This window comes from Penicillium oxalicum, chromosome VI (genome assembly GCF_001723175.1).
Source record: "Penicillium oxalicum strain HP7-1 chromosome VI, whole genome shotgun sequence".
In the NCBI taxonomy this organism is placed as follows: domain Eukaryota; kingdom Fungi; phylum Ascomycota; class Eurotiomycetes; order Eurotiales; family Aspergillaceae; genus Penicillium; species Penicillium oxalicum.
This window is the reverse complement of record NC_064655.1, coordinates 1,233,473-1,260,689: the sequence shown is the minus strand read 5'-3', so window position 1 is coordinate 1,260,689 and position 27,217 is coordinate 1,233,473. Positions and strand designations below refer to the sequence as shown.

The window sequence follows — 27,217 nt, the reverse complement described above, 5'->3', positions numbered from 1 at the left end:
ATTCAAACATTTGATCTTTATGATATACAGAAGAATCAACTCCATACATAAGATTACAACTATTTATCTTGATGGATGTCCACAAGAGAAAAGGAATTGGAACAAGACTAATGTCATCGCATCCCGCTACCTATCCGCAAAAGTTGGACACCGTTAAATCAATAGTAGACCCCCCCCCGCTTTTCCCAAACCCACAACACATCAATAAACCTAATAGAAACATCCATCATTACTCCCAAGGTATAATCACTCCAAGGGAGAAAAAAAAAAGCAGACAATTCCATACATTTTCACTTCTTGTTTCTCCTTTTATTCAAGGAAAATTTGAAAAAGATTTTCCGGGAATGGTACTGGACCTGGACCTGGACCCACACCGAATCATGTCTCATGGAAGCATAACAACTATTCATGTGGGCTTTTCTTCTCCCATGATGGGAGACCAGAAGAGCTCAGACAAGAGTCTATCGCCAAGTTGAAAACAGATGACAGAAAAGAAGAATAAACAGACACAGCACAGATGACCTCCGAAAAGTGATGGACGAGAGCATGTAAAAAGGGGGTGAGAATGAGACAGCCACGAATAAGGATATCAAGTGAACGGCCATGAGGAGAGGGAAGGGGGTGGGAAAGGAAAAAACAAAATCAGAACCGAGGCAAAGACTCATACGCGACACATAAGAGAATGAAACCACCAAAGACCAATACAACGAACAGCACCCGAAAGGCGAGGTTCCACCCGCATGCCCAACCAAATGAAAAAGCCGTCCGACACCCAAGCGACCTCCCGAAACAAGGGGAGGGAAAAAGAATAGAAAAGAAAATGGCAGAGCAACAGAAGCGATTTGGGGGCGGGAGAAGTTGACCCTCCCCAGCTGAGTCGAGTACCGGTGGAAGGGGGAATGAGAGATCATGAGACCGGCGAGGGAAGATGGCGATCCCCCGTCTGAGGACAACGGGGAAAAGAAAAAGACAGAAAAACAAAACACCCACGCAAGGAGAAGAGAAATGACAAAGGGAAAGGGAATCATGATACGAATCCAAAAAAAAAAAAAAAAAAAAAGAATGGTGCCCAGCACCCTCACCAAACAAAACAAGAAAAAAGAGAGGTTCCCAGCGTTGTTGCCGACTTCCCCCCCCCGCTGGCTCCAAGGCTGCGTCCAACAGACACAGCTGGGAGGGGAGGGGGAAGGGGGGGAAGAAGACAATCGCAGTGTCTCCCCAACGCAGGTCAAATGGGCGGTGACCGAAGCGGGAGATCATTTCCCTCACGGAGGGTTTCAAATTCGATGCAGTCACACCCCCCACCAGCTTCGTCCTGGGGACGGGATCGAATGGACCTCAAATCTGAGGCTGCGCGGGGGCCGTGGTGCCCCAATTGGAGAGCGGTTGGGCGGTCGCGTAGTGGGGGTGATTGACGGGCGCCGCCGCATGCACGTAATATTGGCTTCGATCGGAGGTATAATAGGACGGATGGACGGGGTTGGAATCGCGCCGCGGCACATTGGGATCGAGCGGCCCAATCCCGCGCGAGTCGATCGGAGTGCTGGAATTGCTGCCGTCCATGTGGCCGGGGATGCTGAAGCTGCTGCGGGAATAGGTGCCCGGGGTGGCGGGATCCATGGGGGAGGTCGCGTCCGTCGCGACACTGCGTGAGGAGATGGAGGAGTTGCGGTAGGCGGACGGACTGTGATCCGAGGTGGAGCGCGTGCGGTCGCTATAGGACGAGGCGAGCCCCGTACTCATGCCGGGGATGCTGGAGGACAGCGCGCTGTGGCTGACACTGTCCATACTGCCGCCGTAGGGGCCGGCGCGGAAGGCCTGATATTCGTCGTTCTTGGCGCCCATGGCGATGGGGTTGGCGGCCACGGCGGCGGGGGAGGGCAGGTACGGATTGGGGGCCGACTGGCTGGGGAGGGAGCCCGGCGTCATGGAGTAGCTGGCCACGGGGCCGGGCTGATGCGGGGGAGGCGCATGGGCCGTCGCGTAGGGCCCCGGATGCATGTAAAAGTCGGGCGACGGGGTAGGCATGCTGAAGGCACCGGGCGGAGGCATCAATTGCTGGGGTCGATACCGTAGAGGGAGGCATGGGAGGGATCGTGAGGGTTCTCCAGGGCGCCGGTCTCCATGTCGTCGATGGGGGCGCGGAAGCTCTGCTTCTGGGTGAGTTCCGCCCGAGGCCGAATATATCGCAGGGATTCCACCATCGAGGGTGGATTGAGAACGCCGCGCATGACGTCCTCGACACTATAATAGGAGACCAGATGATGTGTGATGCCCATGACCGTGACGCTCATGGTCTTCTTGACCAAGCCCGACTCCTTGAATCCATACGAGTCCACCAGGGACCCCACCAAAGCCCGTTCCACCTCCGACTGATGCGGTGCCCGGGTGTCGCCAAAGGGGCCTGGGGGGGATGTCGGGGAGTAGCCGGTCCCGGTGCTCTCGGGTCGCGGGTATGGTTCACCGGGCCTCGTGGCGGGCGTCGGTCGCCTGTTGGCCTTCTTCATGGCCCGCTTCTTTTCGCCCGGGGGAAAAGGTTTCTCCAACTCGCGATAGACTAGAAAGTTGCCGAGAATGCGACTCGGAGACCAGGTCACGCCATCGGTCCAGCGCTTGATGCCGGATGAGTTTTCTTCGTAGATGAAGACGCTACCGCTGCGCACCAAGTGACTCCGTTCGCGATCGTGCGGTCGTCGCGGCACATGATGTAGGACACCCGTCAAGCAGGCCTCGAATAAAATCAGGGCATCCTGTGTTGTCGCCACGTACCCCGTGAATGTGGGCTCGAGCACTGCCGCCGTCCCGTTGACCATGGTGGCAGTGAGAGTGTGTATGTAAGAGAGAGAGAGAGAGAGAGAGAAGGAGTGAGGGCGAGGGAGAGTGAACGGGTCAGAGAAGAGGTCAGGAGGAGAAAGAGAGGAGGGGAAGGGGGGGGGGGAGGGGGATGTTCTCTCTCGAAGGTCCAGACCAAGCGAGGAAACGAGAAAAGGATCAGGCACGGGGAGGATGAGGGTCTAGCTGACACCTGCGGGACCGAAGAGGCTCTCGGGAATCGGGGGTTGGAGAGAAGGAAGAACGAGGGTCTCGGTGACGCGAGACGGAGGAGGGCGGGGGGAGGAGAGGAGAGGAGAGAGAGAGAGGGGGGGGCAAAGAGGAAAGCTTGGAGTTTTAACTTTCGGATGTGAGAACGGCGTAAAAGCTGCGCAGGACCGGACTGGACGAGCTTGGTGAGATCCACGAAACCAAATCGTAAATCACCCACGCGACAGAGCGCCGTCCTCGTTGGTCGGTGGTGTGTTGGCGGCCCGCTCTGGCTCTGGGCTGGTGAGACTACACGTTGTGGAAGAGGGAGAGACAGACGGAGAGAGGAAGAGAGGGAGAGAGAGAGAGGAGGAGATTGGCAGTGATAAGAGGGAGGAAGGAGATGGAAAATGCAAGTCTAGGCCGGCACAACGTGATACGAGAAACAGTGGTCGTCGTGGAAGAGTGGTGATGGTAGTAATAGTAGGAGGAGTAGTAAGTAGCAGCGGTCGTAGTGGAGGTAATGATAATGATGAAGCACCTCCACGGGGGGAAGGACGAGAGTTAATCAGCGTTCCCTTGCGTGTGTGCCGAATCGATGATGACCAGGCCCCTGAGTATGTCTGTACCCCAGATTCTTCTTTTGGGGGGGGGGAGGGAGGAGGGGTGGTTCTCAAGATCGTAGAGCCAGGACGATCATCGAGAGTGTTGCGCGCACCAGGCGAAAGGTGGACACACGAAAGGTCGATGAAGGGAGAGGTAAAATAAGCTAAGAGATCGACCAGGGTGTATGGAGAAGGGGACAAGAGGAGCAGGCCGGGACGGTTTTGAGTTAAGTTCAAGACCCCCCTCGTCGGGCCTCGTACGAAATCAATGGAAAAGGAAATGGGGAAAATGGGAAAACGATAAAATAAAATGGGAAAAATGAAAAAGGCAAAAAAAAACGGGAAAGAAGAGAGAGAGAAAAGGGGAACCCAAAGAGAAACGAAAAAGAAAAGAGAGAAAAGGAGAAAGACGGGAATTGTCTCAAGAAAAAATTGGACCTAGGATTCGAGGATTCTGGATGATAATTACGATAATTCGCATGATTCTCCCAGATTATCATTTGTGGTTTTTTTTTCTGGTTTTGTGTGTTAGGATAAAAAAAAAGAATTAAAGGATCATTATGATTAACAGTAGTCGTTCGAAAAGGTCGAGCTCGAGGATGGTCTTGGGAGAGACCACAGCCAGCACGGACCTGTCATAGACCCGGAACAAAAAGAGGTCCACAGCCGATTGCGCCCCGATCTCGCGCGGAGGGCGGAGAGACAGCAAAAGTGGACACACGGGAGACGAAGGCACGGACAGAACCAGAAGTACAGCCAGAGACGAGGATCCTTCGGAAGGTCGGGGACCATTCGGACACTCTGGTGAGCTACGCAGCGGTGCTGAAAAAGGTCTGGATGGGACTGGGGAGACGGGCATACGCCAGAGTCCGGACGACGGGGACTGTACACGACAGGACCACACGAGTACATTTCCTGCAGAAAGAACTGGGAGGGTAAACACCAAGAGGACATTGAGTGGTGGGCCTGCTCGTTGCAGAATGTGTGGTACCCAGGGAGTACTCCCTGGGTACCGAAAGTATTACGGTACTCTGAGGAGCTCTGGTTCAAGGGCTCGTGACTCAACCGAGAGGACCGAGTCTTCAAGTCCACCGGCCTCTCAGAACTGCGGTGACCCAAACTGGGGATCGACTGGGGAGGCCGTCCCACGGATCCGCCGGGCAATTCCCACGCTTTTGGCAGCGTCAAGGACCGAACATGGGCACCATTCACCCAGAAGAGAGAGAGAGAGAGAGAGAGAGAGAGACGAAGGGGAGAAAAATAAAATACACAAGAGGGTATCTGGATTCAACATCATCCACGATCAACTCCCCAAGGGATTATCTCATGGAGAATACATCAACAGAAGAGTCAAAAATCCATCAATCAGTCGAAAACAGACAGGGGGGAAGAAACGTGGTTAGAAAAGGTGAGAGCCAAAAAAAAAAGAAAAAAAAAAAGAGGAACCATGTACCTCTTCAGCGACGACTACGCGCTGCAGGTGCCACCAGTATTCGGACTCTTCAAGGCCGGACGACTCGAGGCTCGAGGCCTCTTGAGGCTTAAGATGAGAGAGGAGCTTTGTTGGATTACTCGTGGAGGTGGAGGTGGGGGGGAGGGGAGGCTCGAGAGTCGAGGGTTGAGGGACTAGTCCCGGTAGCTCGTGAGCCACATGGGCAGAGACACGCAAGGACTGGACCCGAAGAACGGGGAGTTGGTCGGATTTACTCTGGACTCGGCATGGACATCTTATTCACGACACATGAGGAGATTGGGACTGAGTACCGCCAGAACTGCTGGTACCGCGAGGACAAAGAGGTCACAATCGTGTATATTTCCCCCTCTGGACTCCCCCCCCAGTCCAGAGTCCCAGAGACGAGAGACGAGAGCCGAGTGTTCACTTTCGTCTGCTCTTCAGGAGCTGGATCCACCGCGACGGGGACACATTCGCCCCTCCTCCGCCCGTCCAACGTCCGGTTGGCTGGAAACCCGCCGCAGGATGGGGGACGACACCGAACCAATTCCACTCACTTCCAACCCAGAGACGTACAAAGGAATGTTTGAGTCGTGATGGTAGTGGCGTCCATCATCGACGGTCTCTAAATCTCGGCGATGGACAAGAAAGGGAGGGGGGAGTTTGACATCTTCTGAAAAAAAAAGAAAAGAAAAGAAAGCAAAAAAGTCACGAGCAAACCGCTGGAGGAAAAAGAGACGAGCAAGAGACGGGAATGTGCGGAAAGGGGAGTGCGGGATCAAAGAAGCGCGGAGATGCGTGCAGGACTCGCGAGGCTGCACGCTGGAGAGCGACTAGTCAGGATGGATCAGGTGAGACGCTTGTTGAACCTCTCCCCCTTCGGCCATCTGACGCGGTCAGATTGGATCTGATGTGACGAGTTGGATCCTTTTTGGGGCTGAAAGAGGAGATAAGCGCCCTTTTTATCGATAACGAGTCTTCAATCTTGACGTCGGACAGACGACCGACCCTCTCGTGTCGTGCTGGGGCGACGAGAACGAGAACGGAAATATCAAACGGACAAATAAGGCCAAAGTCGGGTCAGTCGCTGTCGTAGTCACCATCAGTACCATGAAAGAACCCCCCTTCAACACCTCAACGACCCAGGATCACAATCACATCGACACCCGCGGGATTCCACTGCATGCAGTATACGCCACATGAGGACCATGCATGGGAGGCACATGGGAGGTGTTCAGTCTTTCTCAACCTCGACCCTCGTGTTACGAGATAGCGGTAGATAGCGGCGGAATATATACTACTCGTACTCTCATACAATTGGATCGCCATGCCCTACATAGAAGATAATACGTAGTGTCAATAGTACCAACTGCTATAGTCATCTACCGATCCTCGACCATCGTCCACCCGTAGCCCATGACATCGGGACTCTCGCGGGTCCCGATAGAGGAGTCAAGCACCAGCGGTACATGTTCTATGATGCATGCCCCCATTGCCCCTCGACTCCGTTGCCACAGTATCTCAGCCTCGCCGCCCGGGGCAACCCACCGGCACCCGTCCGTATCAGCGACGGGACAGTATGGAAGTCTGAGGATTCACAACCAGAGCAGCTCCCAAACCCGCGCGCGGGAAGTGGTGACGCGAGTCGGGTCACAGAGTCATGATTGGATCACCACCGGGGCAGGATGTCTCCCTCCCGCTGGTTTCCCACCCCCACTTCCAAGTCACCCCAGCAAATCCCACCCGAAAGAAATATTGACCCAAACTCGTGATGGGGGTCGGTGCAGGACGGCTGGCCCAAAAGGTGCAGAAACCGTCCATCAGTCCCTGGGTGCTGATTGGTCACCGAGAGAGTGGTAGCAGTCAGAGTGTCCACCGTCCCGTCAAAGTTCAAAGTCGGCAAGTCTGTCAGAGCGTGCAAAGACGGATGTCCCAAGGTCAGGGATGGCGAGACGCTGGGGCTGTCCTGGTTGGATCGGGGGGAAGTAAGTGTGTTCCAGGGTCATGGCGGGAAGCTAATGGTTAATGTTAATTTCTAAAACCTTAGGACAGATGATGGGGCATGTAAAGAAATAAAAATGGAAAATAAAGAAAGAGAGGAGGAAAGAGAGAAAAGAATTTTTTGAGTGCTTCCTCTATCATGAGAAATAATTGTGGCAGGGACGTTGCCTGATTAAACAAGGAGGAGGAAGAGAGAGAGAGAGAGAGAGAAATAGTACAAAATCAATGGTGCAAACACGACGAGAGATTTCCATCGTGACGGATAATAGGCCTGGTCAAGGATTGGCACACTGCAATGGGGTTGGAACGGAAATGAGAAAAAGAAAGACAGCCAATGAAAAGAGTGGACAAGAGGGACGTCAGACCAGGGCTTAACGGGGAACAGTCGTGTCCGCGAAGAAAATCAAAGATTCCAAGAGTGGCGCATGCTTCGGTTGACACGGTACCACTAAGTAACTACTGGGCTACTCGCAGGATGAAGCCGATATGATTGATCGAGGTTCTCAGAGCAGACAACCTCATCCTCGACCATTGGACGTGCGAGGACACGCCTATGGGAAGCAGTCCATCCCAGGAAAGAGAAGGAGAAAGAGAGAAATAGGACCAGAGGATGAGAGGATCTTACGAGACGACTGACCAGTCGGAAACATGAACGATGACATATTGGACCGAGCGTGAAAAAAAAATGGATCCGCATGGAAAACGAGATGCAATGACGGGGTCAGGAATGAGGGACAAGGTGGATGCATCCAGGTTGAGAATCTCCGAACTCTAGGAGACAGTACTCCAGCATGGTGGAGATGGAAGAGTGGAGAGTAGAAGAGAGGGGGGGGGGGGGGGGGGGGGGGATAAGATGATTGTATGTGAACAAAAGACGCTTGCCTAGAGGGCGTCGAAGCAGGGATCCATACCCCGAGGAGATCAAGTGACAACGGTGCGATGGATGGGAGAGAGAGAAAGAAAGAGTGGAACGAAGCGGAAGGAAGAGCGCCATCTGGACAATCGAGTGACGAATGAATCGTCTGGTGAATGAAGAGCGCCGGTCGAAGAAGCAAAAAGCCTGCAAGGCACTAACGGGGGGGCAGTTCACCCTCCATTTGGTGATCGTGACCATGTGATTCGTTGAACCTCAAAACTGTACTACCTCTACTGCCCACCACGACTCAACGATCATTCCCAATAATCGAATTCGCGACATCGATACCCCGAACGGATCACCGGCCGGGTGCGCGCTAGTGATCCACTCCCCACGGCTATTGAACGACTTCCACAGCAGCCAAGGATCATTCGCAAGATCCGCTGGTCTTGTTGCGGGGAGGGGAGAAGAGACGAGGGGGAAGGGAGAAAGGGGGAATTTATTTTTTCATGGAAGAGGAGCGATCGTAAATCCCAAGAGAATTCACCCACACCCTCTTGGCCTCTCCATCCAGAGGGGGTGACGTTCAAATGGACGTTCAATTTAGAAAAGAGACTACGAAGTTAGTGGTATACCCTCCAAACTTACTGTTGCATGGTGTGTGTTCTTGGAACGATGGGACTTTGCCTCAAACGTCAAAGTCATTCCCGACAAGGTAAACGGTATCCCAAACTCTCTTTACATGCCGCTCTCCACTTGCAGATACCTGAGAAGCCTCTTGGAGGAGGGGAGAGATGCAAGGGCCACGATGTTATCCACCAGTCTTTTGTGTCTGGTCAGGAATGGAAGATCTTCGCCGACGCATTCACACGTTTTGCTCGCTCTTATTTTATTTTATTTTTCCTTTTTTTTCTTTTTTTTTTCCTTGTCCTTCTTCCCTCCTCTTGCCCCCCCCCCTTTTTTTTTCTTTTTCTTTTTACTGTTTTGGTATGATCGTTGGAGATCGTGAGACTTGGTACTGCGATCGAACAGACACATACCTCCCCACGCACACCATACATCACCTCACGTCATAGCTGTCCAAGCCTCGCTTCCCGAGAAGGACATGGTTCGATTCCCTTGGGTCCTGGGCAATTTCCACACCGGTCGAAGAAGTCTCTGCGAGAGATGGGGCTGATTTCTTCGACCAGCAGGATCCTTGCGGCGGCGGTTTTCAGCCATGAGAATCATGACCACCATGGAAGAATGAAAATTATGAGGATCTTCTTTCTTTCTGCCTTTTTTTTCCAAAAAAAAGGGACAGAAAAGCAATAAATCTACTGACAGGAATTAATACTTTGAAATTTCACTCACCATGCCCATACCTCTCATGCCTCTTGAAATGAACAAATGAAAATGAAAGGTGACCGAAAACGGAACACCGAGGAGATCCATGGCGGAAAAAAACGGGGGAGGTGGAGGGGGCCTTGCACCAGAACTGGATCCCTTTGTCCAATTTCCAATTTCCAATTGGGTGCCTACATGTAATCCTCGAGATGATAATTCCAATTGCTCGTGGCTTTATTCTTCTGTGGCTCGTTTTGGGCAGGACCATTGAGCCTCCACGACGTGAATGGCTAGATCCACACTGTCTGGTTTTTATTTGTCTTTCATTTTCATCTTATTGCCAAACTACGTATCACGGTGCAACTGGATACACCGATGCTGGAGTGTAGTTTGGGGAGCAGGAGTACTGTCCTTGGGGGGAGTCGACGGGACAGTGGTGCATGACTGGACAATGTTAGTAGGTCTCGATGTAATTTCTCTTTTCTGATAGGCGAGACCTTCCGGCCGTGCAGGGTGAACCAAGGAAAGAACGTGTGCAAAGTCCGAGATGCGCACGCTGGATTAACGAGAGGTTGGGTGTGTGGATCACTGGAGCCACCCGGAGGGGGGGAAGTGGGCGGCCAGACAGAAAGAAGAAGGAGGACGAGCTGGAGGAGGTTCTCAGCAAAAGGGAAGAGCGAGAACGAGTTTCACTTGGAGAAAAATGGCAGTGAATCTATACCGGCCAACAGGTAAATAATGTATAGGATCCTTGACGGCCCGTGTACCTAATAACGTGACAACAGTTTCGAGAAACTCACAGGGGATGAAATAAAGGTTCGGACAAGTTGGAAACGGAAAGACCGAGGACTTGAACATCATCATGCAAGAACATGAAAGATTTGCCCGCAGCATTGACTACTTAGGCAGCTGGATAAGGTCTCTGGGGTTGGCTCGATTGACTTCAGGACAACTGGGAACGCCAGCCCCAGTACCCAAGCTGGGCCGCGTGTCGTTCTGTCGTGGCGCAAACCGCTAAGTTAAAAAAAAAAGCCTCTGGGGCCCGCGGTCTTCTAGGTACTCGGTACGATCCTTATTCATCAAACACCTTTTTCCAAGGCGAAAATGAACTTGGAAAGGTGGCAGTCCACTGAAACGCTACTGGGGAGGCTGGACGTATAGTCAAATCACGTCTGCACTGTACTATGATCCTGAGGATACACGGGAGCAAGCGGTTCCTGTCATGGATGATCCGAAGACGACATCAGGCGGGAGGCGCCATGGATAGGCACTTCATGTAGAGGTTGGTCCCGATTTACTTTGAACGGTGCGCAAAATGCCTTGGCCATCTCTTTCCGCGAGGATCTCTCTGCTGAGGCAGAAGATCAGCATGGTTTCGCCCCGAGCGGTACCTCCCTAATTGGATTAGCCTCATGATTGTCAATATCCCACGAGGGCACTAAGAATATACACCGTGGGGCGAGCAGAATCACTTTGTAGCCTCGGCGGATCAGCGTATGGTTTCATCCATCTTGAGGTGTTCAGTGACCGACTGTCAGTGTGTTCATGATGGTCGATCGATGCGACCCCCTTCCGGGACACCTTTGGAAGTTCTGGAAGCGATTGAGCGAGGAATCCAAAGATGTTCGAAAGAGTTAATCCGCGATCATTTCATCACGAATACTAGGTCCACAGTCCAGAGTCCATCCAATTCAGTCATCCATATTGGACAGCATGCTCCTAGACCAAAGACCAAAGGCGTTGCTTTTTCTGTTTCTGTTTTGCTCTTTTTTTTTCAAATAAATTTCTTTTGTGTCATGATCTCCTCCTCCAAGACATGGTGATTGATGGTGGGATGCGCGCACACACACTTGACCTGGCCAGGACAGTCGCCATTCAACACTTTGCCCGACGAGGGGGGACTTGGTTCCACTGTCGGTTTGACCGTCGATTTTCCTTCTTGGGCTCCTAGACCGCGCCATGGACGATCGCCGGTGGAGCCCCTGGGGATGCACGATGCGCTTTCGAGAAACTCGGAGGACGACTTTGTTCCGTCATCTTCCGTCACCTGATACCCGCACTGCGCACTTCCCCGCCCAAACATTATTATTCATTCCGTGAAAAAAAAGTGAAACATCGGAGCATGCAAGCTTGACACGGCTGTCGAACTTGGAAGCTTGTCACCACCTGTCCGGGTCCTAGACACAGAGAGTCGTCCAAAGGGTCAAGGAATGATGGTCGGATGGGCCCCACACCAACCTTTTTTCCCCCTTCTCTGTAGCTGGCAGACAGACTTTGGGGATAGAGCATTGTCTGTAGCTCCAGATTGTACTGTACTGTAGGGACGGAATGCACGGGTGTTTGGACCTCGACAATATTAGTGATCGACTTGATGGACGGTCAATTCTGTTCGGAGAAAACAGCCATATCATGACGCTCCCCTCCCCCCCCTTCGCCTCGCCTCAGCCTCGGCCTCGGCCAAGAAGAGCGCGAATCCCCCCCAGTGACGACAACACTTATGGTTCGACCGTCGCCATCTGTTCCCCTCCGAGTTTCTCCAGAACCCTCTTGCGGTGAGTCTTTCTCAACCCGCGTCCGGATTCTCTTCTTCTAGGGCACAGACAATTGCCAACCTTTTCTAGGCGCCCATTCCCAAGAACCAGCGATCAACTGGACCCTTGACCTTTCGGCCTCTATCCATTTCCCGCATCGTTGGCCATCTCGATATCACGGGCGAGTGGTCCCCGAACTGGTGGATCCAGGTGGATCCCTCCAGAGAGCCCAGACATGAGCAGAGACCAATGTCCGGGCGGGCCAACGTCCATAAAAAGTCCACTCGTTCCTCTTTGAGCAAGAGATGGCCGAGCAGCCTACCGAATAGGAAGGGAGGTGGACTGACCCAGCTGGCAAGTGTAAGTTGACTGGGTAGGAGAGGAAGGGGAGGGGGGCCGGCACCGGCCCAGTGCCATCGCGTCGGGCGACAGTCTAGAGAACTATTGAATTATTGAAACCAATGGATGATTGCATGCGGCCGAGCGGACGATGGGAAGAATGCGAAAAAGAGGGCACCGCCCCGATCGATGGACATCGGCATCAGCACATCACCGCCAGATGCTGGCTGGAGGCTGAAGAGGAGAAGCGTGTGTGTCTGCTCTCTCTTTCTCTGCCTCCTTCTGTCCCGCGCGCTATGTGTTCTTGCCTCGAAACGCGGCTGCAACAAGTCACCTCAACTGATGCCGGTGGATTCGATGGGCGTTGGTCCGCGGGCGGTCGCGCGATCCTGCAGGGCGGTTCTGTGGTTGAGGAATGGGTCACGGACTCGGAGCTAAGAGGAGTCGTAGGACTGGAACCTACTGCTGAGTGGTCTCCCGGACGGGTAGTTTATGTACTGTCTAACTCACTCCAGTCTAGTCCACTTCGATGGACATCTGGGAAGTCGAGTGGAGAGCTGGGGGACCAACCCAGAGCCCGCCACGAGGTCGCCGATTGGCGAGGATGGCCTTAGCCTTTGTTGCTTGGCCCTGGAGCCATGCCATGGAGAGAGGTGGGGATGAAGAACTTCAACTGCAGGTTACGCTCTGCATTCTTGTTCTGCGCCCTGCGGCGTGCGAGTCGACGGCTGAGATACTCGGGACTGCCGGCAGTATTGGCACTGACCGCTCTCGGCTCACGATCTTGAGAGAGTCGGTATCGCAACCTACTTCGTCGTAGTGCACACGAAAGGATCCAGATGTGGTGTGTGTGTGTGTGTGTGTGTGTGTGTCTCCCGCCCTCTTCTTCCCACCGACACAGCCACTATTGATTTGCCAGACGTGTCTCACCCGCTCGTATAGTAATCAGCGGGGCGATGAGCTCCAGGGAGTGAGCGAGTCTTCCACGCCTTCGGTTGGCTCCTTTTGCCTCGTCCGTGTACCCGACCAGGCCGGTGGTGGAGCGACCCCACTTTCCACACGCTGCGCGTCGGTGGATCCTGTGTTTGGTCTTTCGCTCTCTCCGCCGGCCAAGTCAAGACACTACTCAAGGAGGAGTCAAGATTCAAGACACTCCTCATCCAGACTCGTGAATATCATGGGTACCATGGAAATAGGTCTCTCGACGTGCGGCTCTCTGTAGGAGATGCTCTGGGTTCTGCTGGCACAGTTCTTCTGTCCCATGTCTACACCCAAGTTGGCTCGGACCTTGACTGTTGCCCCTCAAGATGGTGATATATTCTAGCCGCGTGAGCATTGGATCAAGAACGGTGTATTCCCCCCCCCCCCCCTACCCAAGACCGACTTGGGTATACAGCACGATGACGCTTTTTGATATGATGTCCCCTCGCAGTCAACCTTTCTTGTTCTGTACATATCTAATGCAGTCGAACTGTCTGCATCTATCTTCAAATGTATCCATTCTCGTACTATCTCGCAGCACTATCTACATATAGCTAGGTCGACTATTCTAGGAAGAATAATATCCTCTTTCATCCGTATAAGTGCCGTAGTCAACATACTGTACAACAAACACCGTTCCACGTCCACAGCTCTCCACGCGTCGGAAGGGTTTCCCAGAGCCTTCCGAGCGAGGTTCCCCCGCCCAAGACTTACACCTGGACGTGTGGAACATGATAGACCAGATAGTCTGACTCCCACATCATTAAGGAGGAGCCCTGAGAGGAGGTCCGTCTGTGCCTGGGGTTGGTGGACTCGGTTGGGTCTCGAGGTCCAAACTCTCGCGGGAGATCCTCTGCCGATCTATTTGGGAGGGGGGAAAAGCACATTCCCTATTCTCAGTCTCATGCCCGAGGTTGTCCACGGCCCAAGGGAGCTTCAACTCGGTACCTCCACCTCCGCAGAGCAGGTATTAGCATAAGCATCACTTTGTTCACGGTCTTTCACTGTACATGCATCCCCATTGTCTGAAAGTTGAAATTGAATATTTCTTTTTCTTTTCCTTCTCCATGTTTCTTTTGAAATATTCCACGATAGGAGATGGTTACGGCGGTTTTCTCCACCTTCTTGTATAGTCAGTCCTGTGACATATCTTCTCGATCAGGAAGGCCACAGAACCCGTCAGCCTGGATTGAATGGACCTTTCTCTCTGCGTGTGCATCTAGTCAATCTGGGTAATCGGTACTACAATCGGTCTAGAAAAAGAAAATCAGTAACGGGGTGGATAAACATGCAAGGGTGGAGACAGAGAGGGGAGGGGCCCCAAGAGAACCATGCAAAAGGGACTCTGGCGCACGCTTGTTCGGAAAAGTCAATTGGCGCCTCCGGAGCACGAGGATGGGCGAGCAAGACTCTGCGCGTGTAACAATTCAAGTCATACCGCGCACAGGTACCCTTAATTTTAGTTTTTTATACCACTTTCCCCTCGGTCGGGATATTTTCCGTCCTGCTTGATTCGCGCTTTCTGCTGCCGTAACATGATTTTGTTTTGTTTTTCTTCTATTTCCTCTCCTTTCTTTTTCTTTTTTTTTTTTGCGTTGGGCTCCCCTCGTGATTGCAAAGCCAGGCTATCGTGTGTCGGCGATCGTGATCCAGTCGGTTTACCCTTGTACTGTATCTTTGCGTCGACTCATCAATTGAATACATGCAACTTGATGCTTTCTCTCTTTCTTCTCATTTCTTTCGTGACAACTCGGCCAAGTCTGAAGAGTGAACTCTGCGAAATGGAGTCTGAGCGTCCGGACCCAAAAATTGGACCTGGAGTCACTCGCGAATCGAAGGCGAGCAGTCAGCTGGTCAAAATGAGGGGGGTACATTGCACTTATCCTCATGTCTGATGGTCTTGTCTTAGGTACTTGGTGACCAGTTACATACAGCCCGACGTCCACGGACGTGTGCAAATTGTTCTCTTTTTCTCTCCCTCTCTCTGTAGAAGCGAATTTTTCTCAATTGGGTCAACGGGGACTGTATTTGTTTGATCACTCCGTAGCCGTGGATCAAATCAATCGTAGGCGTTGGAGCATCCACGAGGTCGGGTCGGACTGTACATTGGGCAGTGAACTAGTGACTGACTAGATTGCTTGTGGAATCAATAATCCTCATTTGTAGATTCTATTTGCACATCGACCCATTCAAGTCTCACCAGCTTTACCGCACTAGTTACTAGTGAACTTGCGGGTATGAATTTGAAGATCCAGGCACACATGTATCTCCCATTGGCAAAATCGATCCACTTACCACCCCCCCCCCCCCCCCCCCCCAATGCTATGTCTCATGAACATCCCGTAGGCTCGAGTCTACACCATGCAGAAGCGATCGAGACCACCGTCTCCGTCCCTCCTCCACGGTCTCGACGTGCAGCGATCCCCTCTTCTGGCCCACTCAGGGTACCGGAAGTGAACTCACGCGGTCAAGTGGATGCTCTCAGACCGCAGATGGTTCGTCGCTTAGGGAAAGGAGGTCATGGATCCGAGCATCGATCCAAGAAAGTTCAAAGATGACTGGCTATTGCTACGGTGGACAATGTTGACACCGGTCGTCCGGCAGAATCGACAAGGAATTCAACACACGACGGAGTCGCTTACCTTGAATTATGGTGATTGAGTGGAAACTCCTCGTTAACAATCTCATCGGGCAAATGATCCAATTCGTTGGGTTCCAATGGGGACTCTTATCCTACTTTTCAAACTTCCGGCCATCACTCGAGAAATGTCGTCAAGGAACTTTGTTCCTCCTCCCCTTTCCCCCCCCACTCGTCTTCATTCCGGATGGGAATCAATCGCGGAGCCTATCACACATGTCGATATATCAAGATCGTGAGAAGTGATTGCAGAACGCGGACTGCGAGTTCTTTTTTTTATCTTTTCTTTACCCCTTTACTTTCCTGGAGTGCACATTACATCGCAGCTTGCAGATGGTCACGTTGCGATGGTCCATGGGAAGAATGATCGATAATCAGTTATTGGGTTCGGGTCCAACGTACATGTACCGTAGTCATTTGATGTATGCAGCGAATGCCCGATTTATACGCGTGTTTGTAATGCAGAGGGATTTCTATTTCTGCGTTAGGGTGGTCATCAATTGCCGTATTTAATTGTCTCAACATTCACTTAGCTCGAGTTGCAGTCGATGCATTTATTGCATTGGGAAATGAGCCACTACGTTGATCATAATCGGCCGTCTTTTCTTATTTGGTATTACAGTGGTTTAGTCTTGTGCGTATAGCTGGCTATCTTGAATCCCCATCAAGATACGCGACGATGCACCACCTTCGATAGATTCACCCATGACCCAGATAATCGTGAGAAAAATCTGGCGCCATTCCACATGATCCACCAAACTTTGGCTCGAGTCCCCAATGTGGCTGGAAGAGTAGAAGGGAAACCTGGAAACCTTAACAGCCCGTGGATGTGTAGGTGAAGAGGGTCGTCTACTACCCAGGGCTTTTTCTTTTTAACTAGAGGCGGGGGAGGGTCTTTGGGACAAGGTTACACACGGACCTGGAAGTCAAAGCCAATCATCAATATGAATGATACACGCGCTTTGCTTTAGCCACTGCATCTGCATCTGCATCTTGGACGCGCCACTACTACTCGCCCCTTCTTCTTCTTCTTCTTCTTCTTCTTCTTCTTCTTCTTCTTCTTTCTACGGTACTACTACTACGACCACTACTTCTTTTTCTCGTGGATCAATTATCGTACTGGAAGGACTATTCCCCCCCTTTCTTTCTCTAGGGGAATAAGTTGATCTTCACTTTGATTGTTTGCAAGACTTATCCATAATTCCCCCTCTTTCTTTCTCTAGGGGAATAAGTTGATCTTCACTTTGATTCTTTGCAAGACTTATCCATAATTCCCCCTCCCTCTGGTGAGTGCCCTCGATGAGAACGATCTAGTTCTTCCCGGTCCAGGTAGTGATGAGATGAGTGCTTGCAAGCATTCAGTAGTGGATACTTGGTCCCATGCTCACACGGGGGATCAATTCTTTGCCCAACCTGGGTAACCTACTTGATCAGAGAGAGAGAGAAAGAGAGAGAGAGAGAGAAAGAGAGAGAGAGAGAGAGAGCGTCTACCCATTCGTAAAAGGACCCCAACGGAGAATACCCTGCAGCATGCCCATCTCATCGTCTTCATCAATGAATCCAAAAAGATAAAAAAAATTAATAACAAAAAACAAAGCATGTAACCTCGACCGGATCTTGCATTTTTCTAATTCGCCTGCGCTAAGGAAACCCACTGCCACGGACGGGCGCATCCACCGTCCCAGTCCCAGACACTCGGGCCAGACAGCGGCACTTACACTCCAGTTACGGGGGGGTAAAACAGTAACTGAGCTCATCAGTCCTTTTAATACGATCAACTTGTTTTTTTTTGGTTATACTTTTTTTAAAAAGCGAAAAACAGAAAAATAAAAAAGGTCGCAGATGCTCCCTCGCTTTCGGAATCCTATGCAGGACGGGAATCAAAATCCCGGTAGCTGGGCGCTTGATGTGAAGCCTCGCTGTGTTGGAACGATTCTGGTTGTCGGAGGTATCCAGAAAGGTAGGGGATTATTTAGCCTATGAGTTCATTCGTCTTTGTCTTTTTTTTGTTTCTTGCTGTTGAAAGGATCAAAAAAGGGTAGTGACTCGTGAATGTAACTCTGAATCGTGTCGCAAACTCGACACATCTTGTTTGGTCATCTTCCGTTGACGCTTCGAGAGACGGGAGATTCACATGTCGATGAGCCTGGCAGCCCGACGGCTATGAGTTCTTGTCACGAGCCACGCACTAGGATGAGACTGTGTGCATATTGCACACATTCGATAGTATCAACCCAAGCGTCCTTCTTCTGTCCATCATCGATGATGTAATTGATTGCCAGCAGGATCGTCAATCATGTACGGCATGTATCAATCAGCGGGAAGTATGTGTAGTTGTGTACATCCGGCCGCACATCAAGCCCGGCAAATTTCGCAACCCCCCCAATCGACAATGATGTATTGTATGCTTCTGGGCTGGGCACTCACTTTCCCTCGCCAAGAGCGCCGACGGCCCGGTTGTTGATCTTCCCTGCCTTGGAATTCGGGAGGCGCAGTCGGGGGGTCTACTGCCGATCCTGCTTGTCGACGATCTTCATGGATTCCCATCAAAGGTGGTGCGGTGCCCAAGCTTGGAGGAAGTCTCGGCGAGATCATAGTCGCCCAAGTCCGGAATAGACCAAAGCCTGTCTGGACGTGGCCTATATCACTGCAGCCCTCTTTTTACAGACAAGGAATACGTCGATACGTCGACGTACAGTAGACTCGCCATCCAGAGACACCAGTTGAATTGTACAGACTTCCCGTCCCGCTTCGTGGAGGTTTCGAGTCTCGCCGCATACGCTTGTGCTCGGCTTCAGATGTACACGTTTCGTTGTACATGGCCCCTCGAATCCAATGTACGGATCGAAGGTAATGCCAAGGTTTAGGGTGGAATTGACAGACCTAGAGTAAACCCCCACGCAGTCGAGTCGGTACGGTCGCGCGAATTCCTGAAAAGGGTCATGGACGCACCTAGGAAATGATGATCGACCGTATTTCAAGGAAATCAAATCGATCTGAATCGGGGTGTCCAATTCAAAATGAGACAAGGGATTGGGGGGGGGGGGGGGGGGAGAAAAGCAAAGAAAAAACCACCCACAACGGTCAACTTTCTAGACTCACAAAATACGGGATGGACTACATACATGCACAGACCTGAAGAGAGTGAAATCTTGGAAATCGATGAGATATACCTACTCTGCATGCATGAGACGGGATGAAAGCATGAAAATCGTCCACGACCAAGGTGCTTTCGAAAGGAATTGTCGGGATCAAGGTCATCGCGTTGGAAAATCTCATCGTGGATGGGATTTCACGGAATTTTAATTCTCAAGATCTACGTACTCGAGTAGGAAACTACTCGCAGTGTTTTCACACGGTCTCGAAAGTACAGGACGTGCCTTCTATCTCTCCACCTCGTGCGTTGAGCAAGGGAGTATTCGTCTGGCATTGCTCTCTCTCTCTCACTAGGCCTCTCTTGTGTTGTAACATTGTTTCCAAATATACAAGACCAATCGGAAATTGATCTCTCGAGACCCTCAGGGTAGGGCCATCGTGTCCCTGTCAGACTAATTATCCCTGTTTCTAGCTGCTCTCCACGGGGGTGATTCGGTTGGAACCTGTGCGACAATGGAGACCACAAAAGCGAACAAGAGGCCTCGGTCTATACTAGAATGGGCACCAACCTACGTGATCTGGTCGTCTTTTGACACAGATTGTGTTTCCTAGGTCAGGTTTCCACCTGTTCTGTAGGCAAGTCAGACTCTTCTGCTGAGCTGGATTTTGTGCAGTCCCTCTGCACAGCTTACCACCGGCAATACGCCCTAACAAGAGTTGATCAGTCTCCTGGAGGTGCACTCCAATTGCAGTCTTTCCAAAGAAAAAAAAACAGCCGCCTCCGACAAAACCTGTGAAGGTTAGGTGGCTCCCTCCACCCGACCCGGTCAGTCTGAATCAGAAGCTTTGTGGGTTCGGAGGCTAATGAACTTTTATCTCGTTAAATGTGTTTCCAAGGAGGATGAGCTGACAAAACCAAAACATCCGGTAGCTGAGGTCGTTGGGACCGGGGAGGCTTAAGCCACCTCTTGAAGATGACTGTGTTTTGAGGTTCAAAGCACGAGACTTTTTGCGAATTTGGACCTGCACGTAAACACACTCGTCTCGGATGGACGCACACATGGATCATGAGTTACTCTTTTCAAGCTGGTGTATATTCAAACGACGAAATGAAACCTCAAGTCTGGAGTGAATCTTACTCTCTCTCTCAACTCTTTAGCCATGGCTTCAAGAAAACACGGCTTTGGATTTATGATTATTATTATTTTTTTTGTTGATATGCTCTCTTTCTCTCTTTTTTCTTGGCTTTCTTTTCATTTCCCCTCCACAATAAATCCTCGAAATACTACTCCGGCAGAAAGAGAAAAACTCCTTCTCTTTCCCGTGATGAATCCCGACTCGCGGCAAGTTGCCCCCGACGCTCGACTCCATCCGCTTCTTCCCGCTTGGCGTCTCTTCTCTCTCACCTACCCCAAATTGTCCAAGTCCAACGTCGACTCGGCTGGAATATCGGAGCTTTTTCCTCGTCCAATCCCCTCGGGGCACAGACCCCTTTCCCCGATTCTCTTTTCCTCTTCGATCCGTGAATAACAGCAGAGGGTCCGTGGCAAACCCCTCCAGATGCCCGTTGTGCTCACCCCCCCCCCCCCCCCCCCCCCGGGCGAAAAACGAGCGGAAAGGAATGGGCCCATTTGAAGCGTCCCCAACGTTCCGTGATGGATCGTCTAATGCTGCCACTTTGGGCTCGTTATTGTACGCCACGCCCACGCACGTCGGAGAGAGCCTCGATAGCGACACGGGCACTGCCGGTTATTGTCTACGCTCTACCGTCTATACTCTGTAGCAGTGCCGAATGATGAACAGTATTTGGGGAATACGGGGAGATTGTTCTCCATAGGACCATTCGGCAGTTCAACGGCTTGTCCAACGGGGGGAGGGGGGGGGGGGGGGGGGGGGGGGGTGGAAAGTCGACGATTGATCTGCAGATGAATGCATTTGAGTATGGACTCCGTGAAACGATCAATGGTCAATGATGACGCGAACACACACTCCGAGGTTTCGATCTTTGGTGTTTTGACTCTGTTCTTCTTCTTCCCTCCCTCCGAGAGGATACGAAGGTATCTAGTCAAGTTGCCGACGGGCTTTGCAAATGCATCGACTAATGTCAACCTAAAGACTGACCAAGGTCCTTGAGCTTTGGAGATCGTACGAATTTCTTTCTCTTGCAAGGCCACGATTACTGGACAGGTTGAACATTTCCCATGCATAATGCCTCCTCTCTCTCTCCCTCCTCTTCTTTCAAGGTGTACCACTTGTCTACTCCAGCACAATTTTACAATCGACTGCAAGGTCTCATGCAACTCATCTCACCCAGCACTTGGGCCCACTTGTCAAATCTCTTCGACCAGGCCATGAACCACTCCGTCGGGATCATCCTGGAGGGGGGGGGCAAAGTGGTGGAAAGTGTAAAATCCTCCAAAGGCGCGGGGGCGTGTGGCTGGGAAGGGAGGAAAGAGAAAAGGAAGGGGGTAAGGTGGTGATGACCAAACCCTCAGTCCTCAAGTTATGTGCATGATCCAGACTGAGAAGCGCGCTCGTGTATGAATTCGAGAAATCGGCACGCACTCTCGACTGTGGAGTCGTGGACAGGTATGCATCTCGTGAATCTCGGGCCCAAAAAGAAAAGAAATGGAAAGAAGTCGCGCCATCCTGCCCATCTTTCCCCCCCTTGGATACGTCTCTCGATCGCTGCCCGGAGTCTTACATGGTAGCTTCGAAAAAGTACTTGAATGGCGGGATCAGACTTTAGGATCAACGATGGCCATGATTCTCACTGGTATATTGTGACCAGACCGCACTGCTGCAGGCTGTGACGAAGGCTATAAAGGATCTGATGAAATGCATCATGCATGCCCTCATCACAGGTTCCCGTCCCCGTATACGAAGCGATCAAATCACGGCAGGACACGGGTTGGAAATAAGAACAACAAAAAAGATCTCCTGTTCTTTCACATTGGCAAAGGCTACGCAAGCGCTAACCATCAAGCCCTCCCCTAGAATTCCCGAGTTGGGGACGAGAGAAACCCTGGAGAACATGGCCATGATAGTAGCATGGACGAGTTAGGATGAGGAGGGTTTTTTTTTCTAGAAAATGCATTCTCTCTGCACCTGTAGGCGCTCTCTTTCCACTCCTTTGGGATCCGGCTCGTACTGCAGAACGCAGACCGTAGCTTCATACCGAGTGAAGTGGCGTAAACCCCCATGATCCCAAAATCCTAGTACTGTACATCCGAACAGAGTCTGAAACACCATCAGTTGGATGGGATACTTTTTCCCCTTTCAAGCCAATCTCAAGAGATCGGCAAGGGCAACACAGATGACTTGCAATGATAGGGAGAGAGAGAGAGAGAGAGAGCGTAGAGGGTGGAGGGTGGAAAGAAGAAAGATGGATGCAAGCCCCCATGAAGAGTAAATGGCCAAGTTCCAACTAGCAAGTCACGATGCAGTGCCCTCGTTGATGAGTATTCTCCCGATCCTCGTAGGACTCGACAGCGACGGTGTCCGAGCACTTTGTGACTCGCTTCAGACCGGAGAAGTAGAGGGGTAATATCGCCATGTGATCGAGAAGGCATGGAAATGAATCTATTTTTCCAATTCTCGGCTGGAAAACCTGCATCTCGTTCTTTATTTTCTATCCTTTTCTTCTTTTTGGGGGGGGACTCTGGCACTTGTGAATGGTTCGATCGACACCTCGGCTCACATAGTCTGAGAGAGGCTTAGAGAAAGACACACACACGCACACACACAGAGAGAGAGAGAGAAGAGAGGTTCATCTTGTCTCCTTTGAGAACACCGTGCAGACGAGTACCGCTGCTCACAATTTGGTCCAAATGGTGCCAAGAGCATCCTGCATCGTGTATTCTATGCCCAGGTAGCCGGAGACGCTTACGGCACAGACTTCCCATCCCTCCGTCAAAGTCTCTCTCATTGCCTCAACATGCCGCTTGGCTCCGCTATGGTGCAGATGGACCCAAATCAATCTTGAGGATCCCCGGGTGCGTTCTCATGGTGGTAACCGGAAACACACGTAGGGCTCTCGTCTTGAGGCCAGAGGCATTTCCTATGGGTAGTCGATCAACCGGGCTTTGACATGTCCACCGTCGGCCTGTGAAGAGATAGATCGAGCGAGAGAGAGAATCTATTTGGTATAACAAAAGAAGGAATCAGTCTTTGTCTGCCTTTCTCTCCCTTTCTTTTCTACAGAATCCAACAACCACCACCAAGTCTGACTATCCATCATAAGTGAAAAATACGATACCCTTCAATTCGAAGCATCCATCCTCACCCTCCGACATCAAAAAGTAGACAATAAACACCACAGAACTTTGACCACCCCCTTACAATGTTCCCGCTTCAGCTCATAATTACACGACTATCTCTTTCTCAAAAGAACCTGTTCATACATTCCATCCTGCATGTGGCAGCATTGACTCCATTTAGTCAATGCTCGATCTCCCCCCATCCCTAGATTCGATCCATGTCCACGATCGGCAGTCCCCATCCCCTGTACCACCCACCCCTTACTGATGCGATCCAAATCCGACGCCGTTCGGAGCTCGCACGGCCGAGAGAAAGATCCGCGTGTTTGGGTGGGTGATCCGGGGAAACGCGTGGAATGCACGGAGCTTCGTGCTGCATGAAGCCCCGTCACCTGGTCCCTTGTCGGGTGGAGGGGCTCCCGCTGTGATTGATTGTGTGTAATATGATTATGTGTGGCTTGGCCAAGTCTTCTATCGTGAGATGTTCAAAATGGCAAGTCGATTACCAGATGGAAGTCAGTAATAAAAATGAGTGCTTGGTCTTGTATTTTTGTTGAGTGGGGGAGGAAGCGGACAAAAGAGTCAAAAGGGTCATCACTTTTGGATTCAGGGGTGTTGGGTTGAGTGCCAGACCGCTGGATCCTGTCAGGCTTCGTTATGCATATCGAGTTGGGGCTTGGCAAGTAGATGTCATGGGTACCTAATATTTTTTATTGTGTTATGTGTTGTATGTTATGCAGGATTTTTCATGCATTATAAACCATGCACTATGGAGTCATTGTGTCTACCAAAGTTGGAAGACGAATCTGAGGTCAGAAATCAAGACTCATATGGGCGGCCAAGAGCTGTTACAGTGTGGTCTGGTCGTGGGCTGGAAAGAGAACCAAGCGAAATGTGAGAGTCGTCTTATTCTGCATTGCCAATGGAAGCCCGACTGGGTCTACCCAGTCGGGAATATTCGGGATTGATATAGAATAGTCTGGCAGGAAAATATCACCCGCGGTGCAGTACTACGACATTGGTCCCCCGTCTCCCAAGTCGTCGGTAAATTCATGCCATCTGATTTTATCGCGGACCTCGAATGCACATGCAACAGGAAATGATGCATCGTTCGAAACATGTATATTGCACGCGCGCGCGCGCGCGAGAGAGAGAGAGAGAGAGAAACGAGAAGCGTGATTGAGGAAATCATCTCTTCCATCAAGCCCTCCTCACCATCGTTCTCACTCGAATCCTCTCTTCCCGACTCAACTTGTCCACCACCTCTCCAGTTTCTCCGCCCCCGACCACATCATCCCATTCATCCTCGTCCATACACATCACAAGCGTCATCTGCACACACCGTGCAAATGCCTCGCGGTGTCGATATCGACCTGGTGCCCCGGCACCAGCACCGTATCCCACATCCGTGGCCGCACTGACGATCCCGGCTACATCCCGCTCTAGTCGGGTCGCACCCAGTGCGTTAATCCGGCCCTGGTACGACCAGAGACGCTTTTCGAGAAGTCGCGCCAGGTAGGCAACGGTGACGGTGAGCAGACGATCAAAGGCTTGGGCAGTCAAAATCCGTGCGAGCGGCAGAAGGAGCTCGTTCCAGCCGGTGGCGAATCGAGGTCGGACAAGCTCTTTGCTACCGTCGACCCCGTCCAAGTCATCATGCGGCAGGGGTTCGGAGGTCTCGGATGGATGGTACTCAATATCGCGGAAGGCGTCGGCAAGGATGGGCCGAAGGCGATGTTTAATCACGTTATTGAAGACAACCTGGATGCCGTCCGAGTAGAGATCGGCCACCTTGGCCTCAAATGAGGCGGCCAGGGAATGTAACGTTTGTGTGACCCGAAGTGCAGCAGAGGGTGCCGGGAACAGAGATTGGATATGCTCGGTCACTTCCATGGGCTCATCGTGTTGTGTGCTATCGGCGGATGGAAGAGGCTGTTTGGACCCAGTGTTGTTCTGGACAATCCGACGAATGTAATCCGTACCAATATCAAGATTGTTGATCTGGACGAGGAAAGCAATGACGGTTTGTTCTGGTGGCTGGGCGCCTTGGGCTGGGGCACGGGGGTAACATTCGTCTCGCATCTTACGCTGGGTCATACCGATAAAGTCGGAGCCAAGCACCCGCGACAGTGTAGGGACAATGTTAGTTACCACGGCTTCCTGAGAGGTTGCAAGAGACTGCTGTAGAACTTTGTTGACAATATACATGATGTCGTCGACGGCGGAGGTGATGTGGGGTGGATCGGCTTTGAGAGGGCGTTGGAGGTTCAAGGTGAGCCCGGAAGGCGACTCGTCGAGTTGAAAGGCCTTCTCGACGGAGCGGCGGAAGAAGAACTTGGTCATGGCATTGAATGGGGATATGAGTTTGTCGTTGATCTTCTTGGCGAGCGATGACTCCTTTAGAAACTCGGGCAAAGTGAATCGTTTGTCGTCACCTCCTCCTTCCTGCTCAGCATCCGGTGCCTAGAGACAACCAATTCCTGTCAGTAGTCTATTCTATCAAATGAAGCCAGCTCTCCACGGACACTCACATTGCATGTATCGGCCAAAAATCGACAGTACAAGGACCAGCGGCCGAGCATGATCGCCATCTCATTCAAAATCCCGTCAATCTCCTTCATGTCGACCCCTTCATCGTCAACAGCCGCAGTCGTCCCCGAAGAAGGGACTTGTCCGGCCTTTTGCGTAGGCAGGAAACTCTGCACCAGGAATGTAAAGGCGTACGACTTGACGTCCATCAATTTGCGATCCACGTGCCGCTCATCACTCCAAGTATCGAGAATGATCCCGCCCTGCACGTCGGCTTCAATCTGCAGTCGCTCAATGACTCGCCCCATCTTGCGAGGGCCATAGTGTCGCTCCACTAACCCGCCATGGCCGTCGATGATCTGAGCGATATGTTCAAAGAGCTTGGTCAACGCATTGGCATAGAAAAAGCCATCTTTAGCCTGCGACCCGTAATCCGCATTCAGATTGCTGCGCGCCCGCGCAGCCACGCCCTGGCACACGTAGCGTCCATACACATCTAGTCCAACCTCGGAGCGCCCAATGAGTGGGAACAGCTTGAAAAATCGTGTAATCTTGGCTCCGTCATTCTCCTTCACGGCTTTGTCGAATTCTCGGAGGAAGAGTCCGCAAAGCGACTCCGCCGCATTGTCCAATGTAACACTCGGTGCGTCTGGCACCTCCGCCGTCGGAACCATCTCGGCAGCGAATGCGCCATTGATCACGGCGGAAGGAACCTGAGCCGCCCGGTGCAAATAGCTCGCCGCCGTCTCCCAATCCTGTGTGGCACCCATCGACCCTGCCACGCCCAAAGTGCATGCCTTGAGCTCGGCGACCTGCTCCACCACTTCCAGAGTCGCCTTCACTCTCTCTTTCTCTCTATCCAGTCGTCGGACAGCGCTGGAGATGCGCTCAGCGGTACTCGCAGCTTCGGAGAGCATGCCGTGGCTGATCGATCGGGTGGTGCTCGTTTGGGTGCCGATGTGAGCGCGCATGAGATCCAGTCGACCCAATTCTCGAGATAGGTCCTTCTGCGACATGACCAAGGCATCGAGGCGAGCGGTCACGGATGCTTCTTGACTTGAGAGGCGGGACAATGCCGCCTTGATCTCTGCCACGGAGCGGGCATTATAGACATCCGTCTGCGTTGATTCAATCGCGGGGCTCACGGATCTCGACGACGCGGATGACAATGGAAGCAGAGCATGGCCGTTCGGCTGAACGGGTACTTGAGGGTGCGCCATTTTCAAACACTACTCATTCGCAGCCCTTTGTAGTGCTTTGCAGCAATTCAGGCGGGCACGGAGCTCCGTTGTTGATGCCAGCTACACCGGCCGAGATGCCGATCTGGTGTGGGGCGGTGAAGCGCCGTGAGGAGCAGGTGCCTTTTTTTTCTTTCCTTTTCTGTTTCCCAGTACGTTCAGAGGATATGAAGCCATCTCCCCGAGACAGGCACAGGTTCGGTAGTAGGGTAGCTGATCCAATTCATTCCAAAAAGAGATTGTCCACTTCTCCTCAGGCACGCGTTCACGGGAATCCCCACCGTCCAGCTCAACCCATCAACTTCTGGTCTGCATTTAAATAGTCCGAGGCGGTACTGATTCCA

The 27,217-nt window shown here is 51.9% G+C and overlaps 8 protein-coding genes across 8 annotated transcripts; 3 read left to right on the top strand and 5 right to left on the bottom strand.

The window, feature by feature from the left end:
- Window positions 1-1,338: 1,338 nt before the first annotated feature.
- On the bottom strand, window positions 1,339-2,028 carry POX_f07736 (uncharacterized protein; the record flags this gene model as incomplete). Its single annotated transcript, XM_050116530.1, has 1 exon — window positions 1,339-2,028. The coding sequence occupies one exon, from the start codon at window positions 2,026-2,028 to the stop codon at window positions 1,339-1,341; it is 690 nt and encodes a 229-aa protein (XP_049966669.1).
- Window positions 2,029-2,051: 23 nt separating this feature from the next.
- Window positions 2,052-2,813, bottom strand: POX_f07735 (Global transcription regulator sge1; the record flags this gene model as incomplete). The annotated part of the gene is made up of 1 exon (XM_050116529.1): window positions 2,052-2,813. One exon carries the CDS (start codon window positions 2,811-2,813, stop codon window positions 2,052-2,054), a length of 762 nt encoding a protein of 253 aa, XP_049966668.1.
- A 2,260-nt stretch (window positions 2,814-5,073) lies between these two features.
- On the top strand, window positions 5,074-5,669 carry POX_f07734 (uncharacterized protein; the record flags this gene model as incomplete). Its single annotated transcript, XM_050116528.1, has 2 exons — window positions 5,074-5,212; window positions 5,266-5,669. 2 exons carry the CDS (start codon window positions 5,074-5,076, stop codon window positions 5,667-5,669), a joined length of 543 nt encoding a protein of 180 aa, XP_049966667.1.
- A 5,012-nt stretch (window positions 5,670-10,681) lies between these two features.
- POX_f07733 (uncharacterized protein) lies at window positions 10,682-11,345 on the bottom strand (the record flags this gene model as incomplete). The annotated part of the gene is made up of 2 exons (XM_050116527.1): window positions 10,682-10,793; window positions 11,113-11,345. 2 exons carry the CDS (start codon window positions 11,343-11,345, stop codon window positions 10,682-10,684), a joined length of 345 nt encoding a protein of 114 aa, XP_049966666.1.
- Window positions 11,346-12,254: 909 nt separating this feature from the next.
- Window positions 12,255-12,952, top strand: POX_f07732 (uncharacterized protein; the record flags this gene model as incomplete). Its single annotated transcript, XM_050116526.1, has 2 exons — window positions 12,255-12,578; window positions 12,653-12,952. 2 exons carry the CDS (start codon window positions 12,255-12,257, stop codon window positions 12,950-12,952), a joined length of 624 nt encoding a protein of 207 aa, XP_049966665.1.
- Window positions 12,953-18,284: 5,332 nt separating this feature from the next.
- Window positions 18,285-18,571, bottom strand: POX_f07731 (uncharacterized protein; the record flags this gene model as incomplete). Its single annotated transcript, XM_050116525.1, has 2 exons — window positions 18,285-18,379; window positions 18,448-18,571. The coding sequence occupies 2 exons, from the start codon at window positions 18,569-18,571 to the stop codon at window positions 18,285-18,287; spliced, it is 219 nt and encodes a 72-aa protein (XP_049966664.1).
- A 2,477-nt stretch (window positions 18,572-21,048) lies between these two features.
- Window positions 21,049-21,327, top strand: POX_f07730 (uncharacterized protein; the record flags this gene model as incomplete). The annotated part of the gene is made up of 1 exon (XM_050116524.1): window positions 21,049-21,327. The coding sequence occupies one exon, from the start codon at window positions 21,049-21,051 to the stop codon at window positions 21,325-21,327; it is 279 nt and encodes a 92-aa protein (XP_049966663.1).
- Window positions 21,328-24,306: 2,979 nt separating this feature from the next.
- Window positions 24,307-26,855, bottom strand: POX_f07729 (uncharacterized protein; the record flags this gene model as incomplete). Its single annotated transcript, XM_050116523.1, has 2 exons — window positions 24,307-25,569; window positions 25,638-26,855. 2 exons carry the CDS (start codon window positions 26,853-26,855, stop codon window positions 24,307-24,309), a joined length of 2,481 nt encoding a protein of 826 aa, XP_049966662.1.
- Window positions 26,856-27,217: the final 362 nt, after the last annotated feature.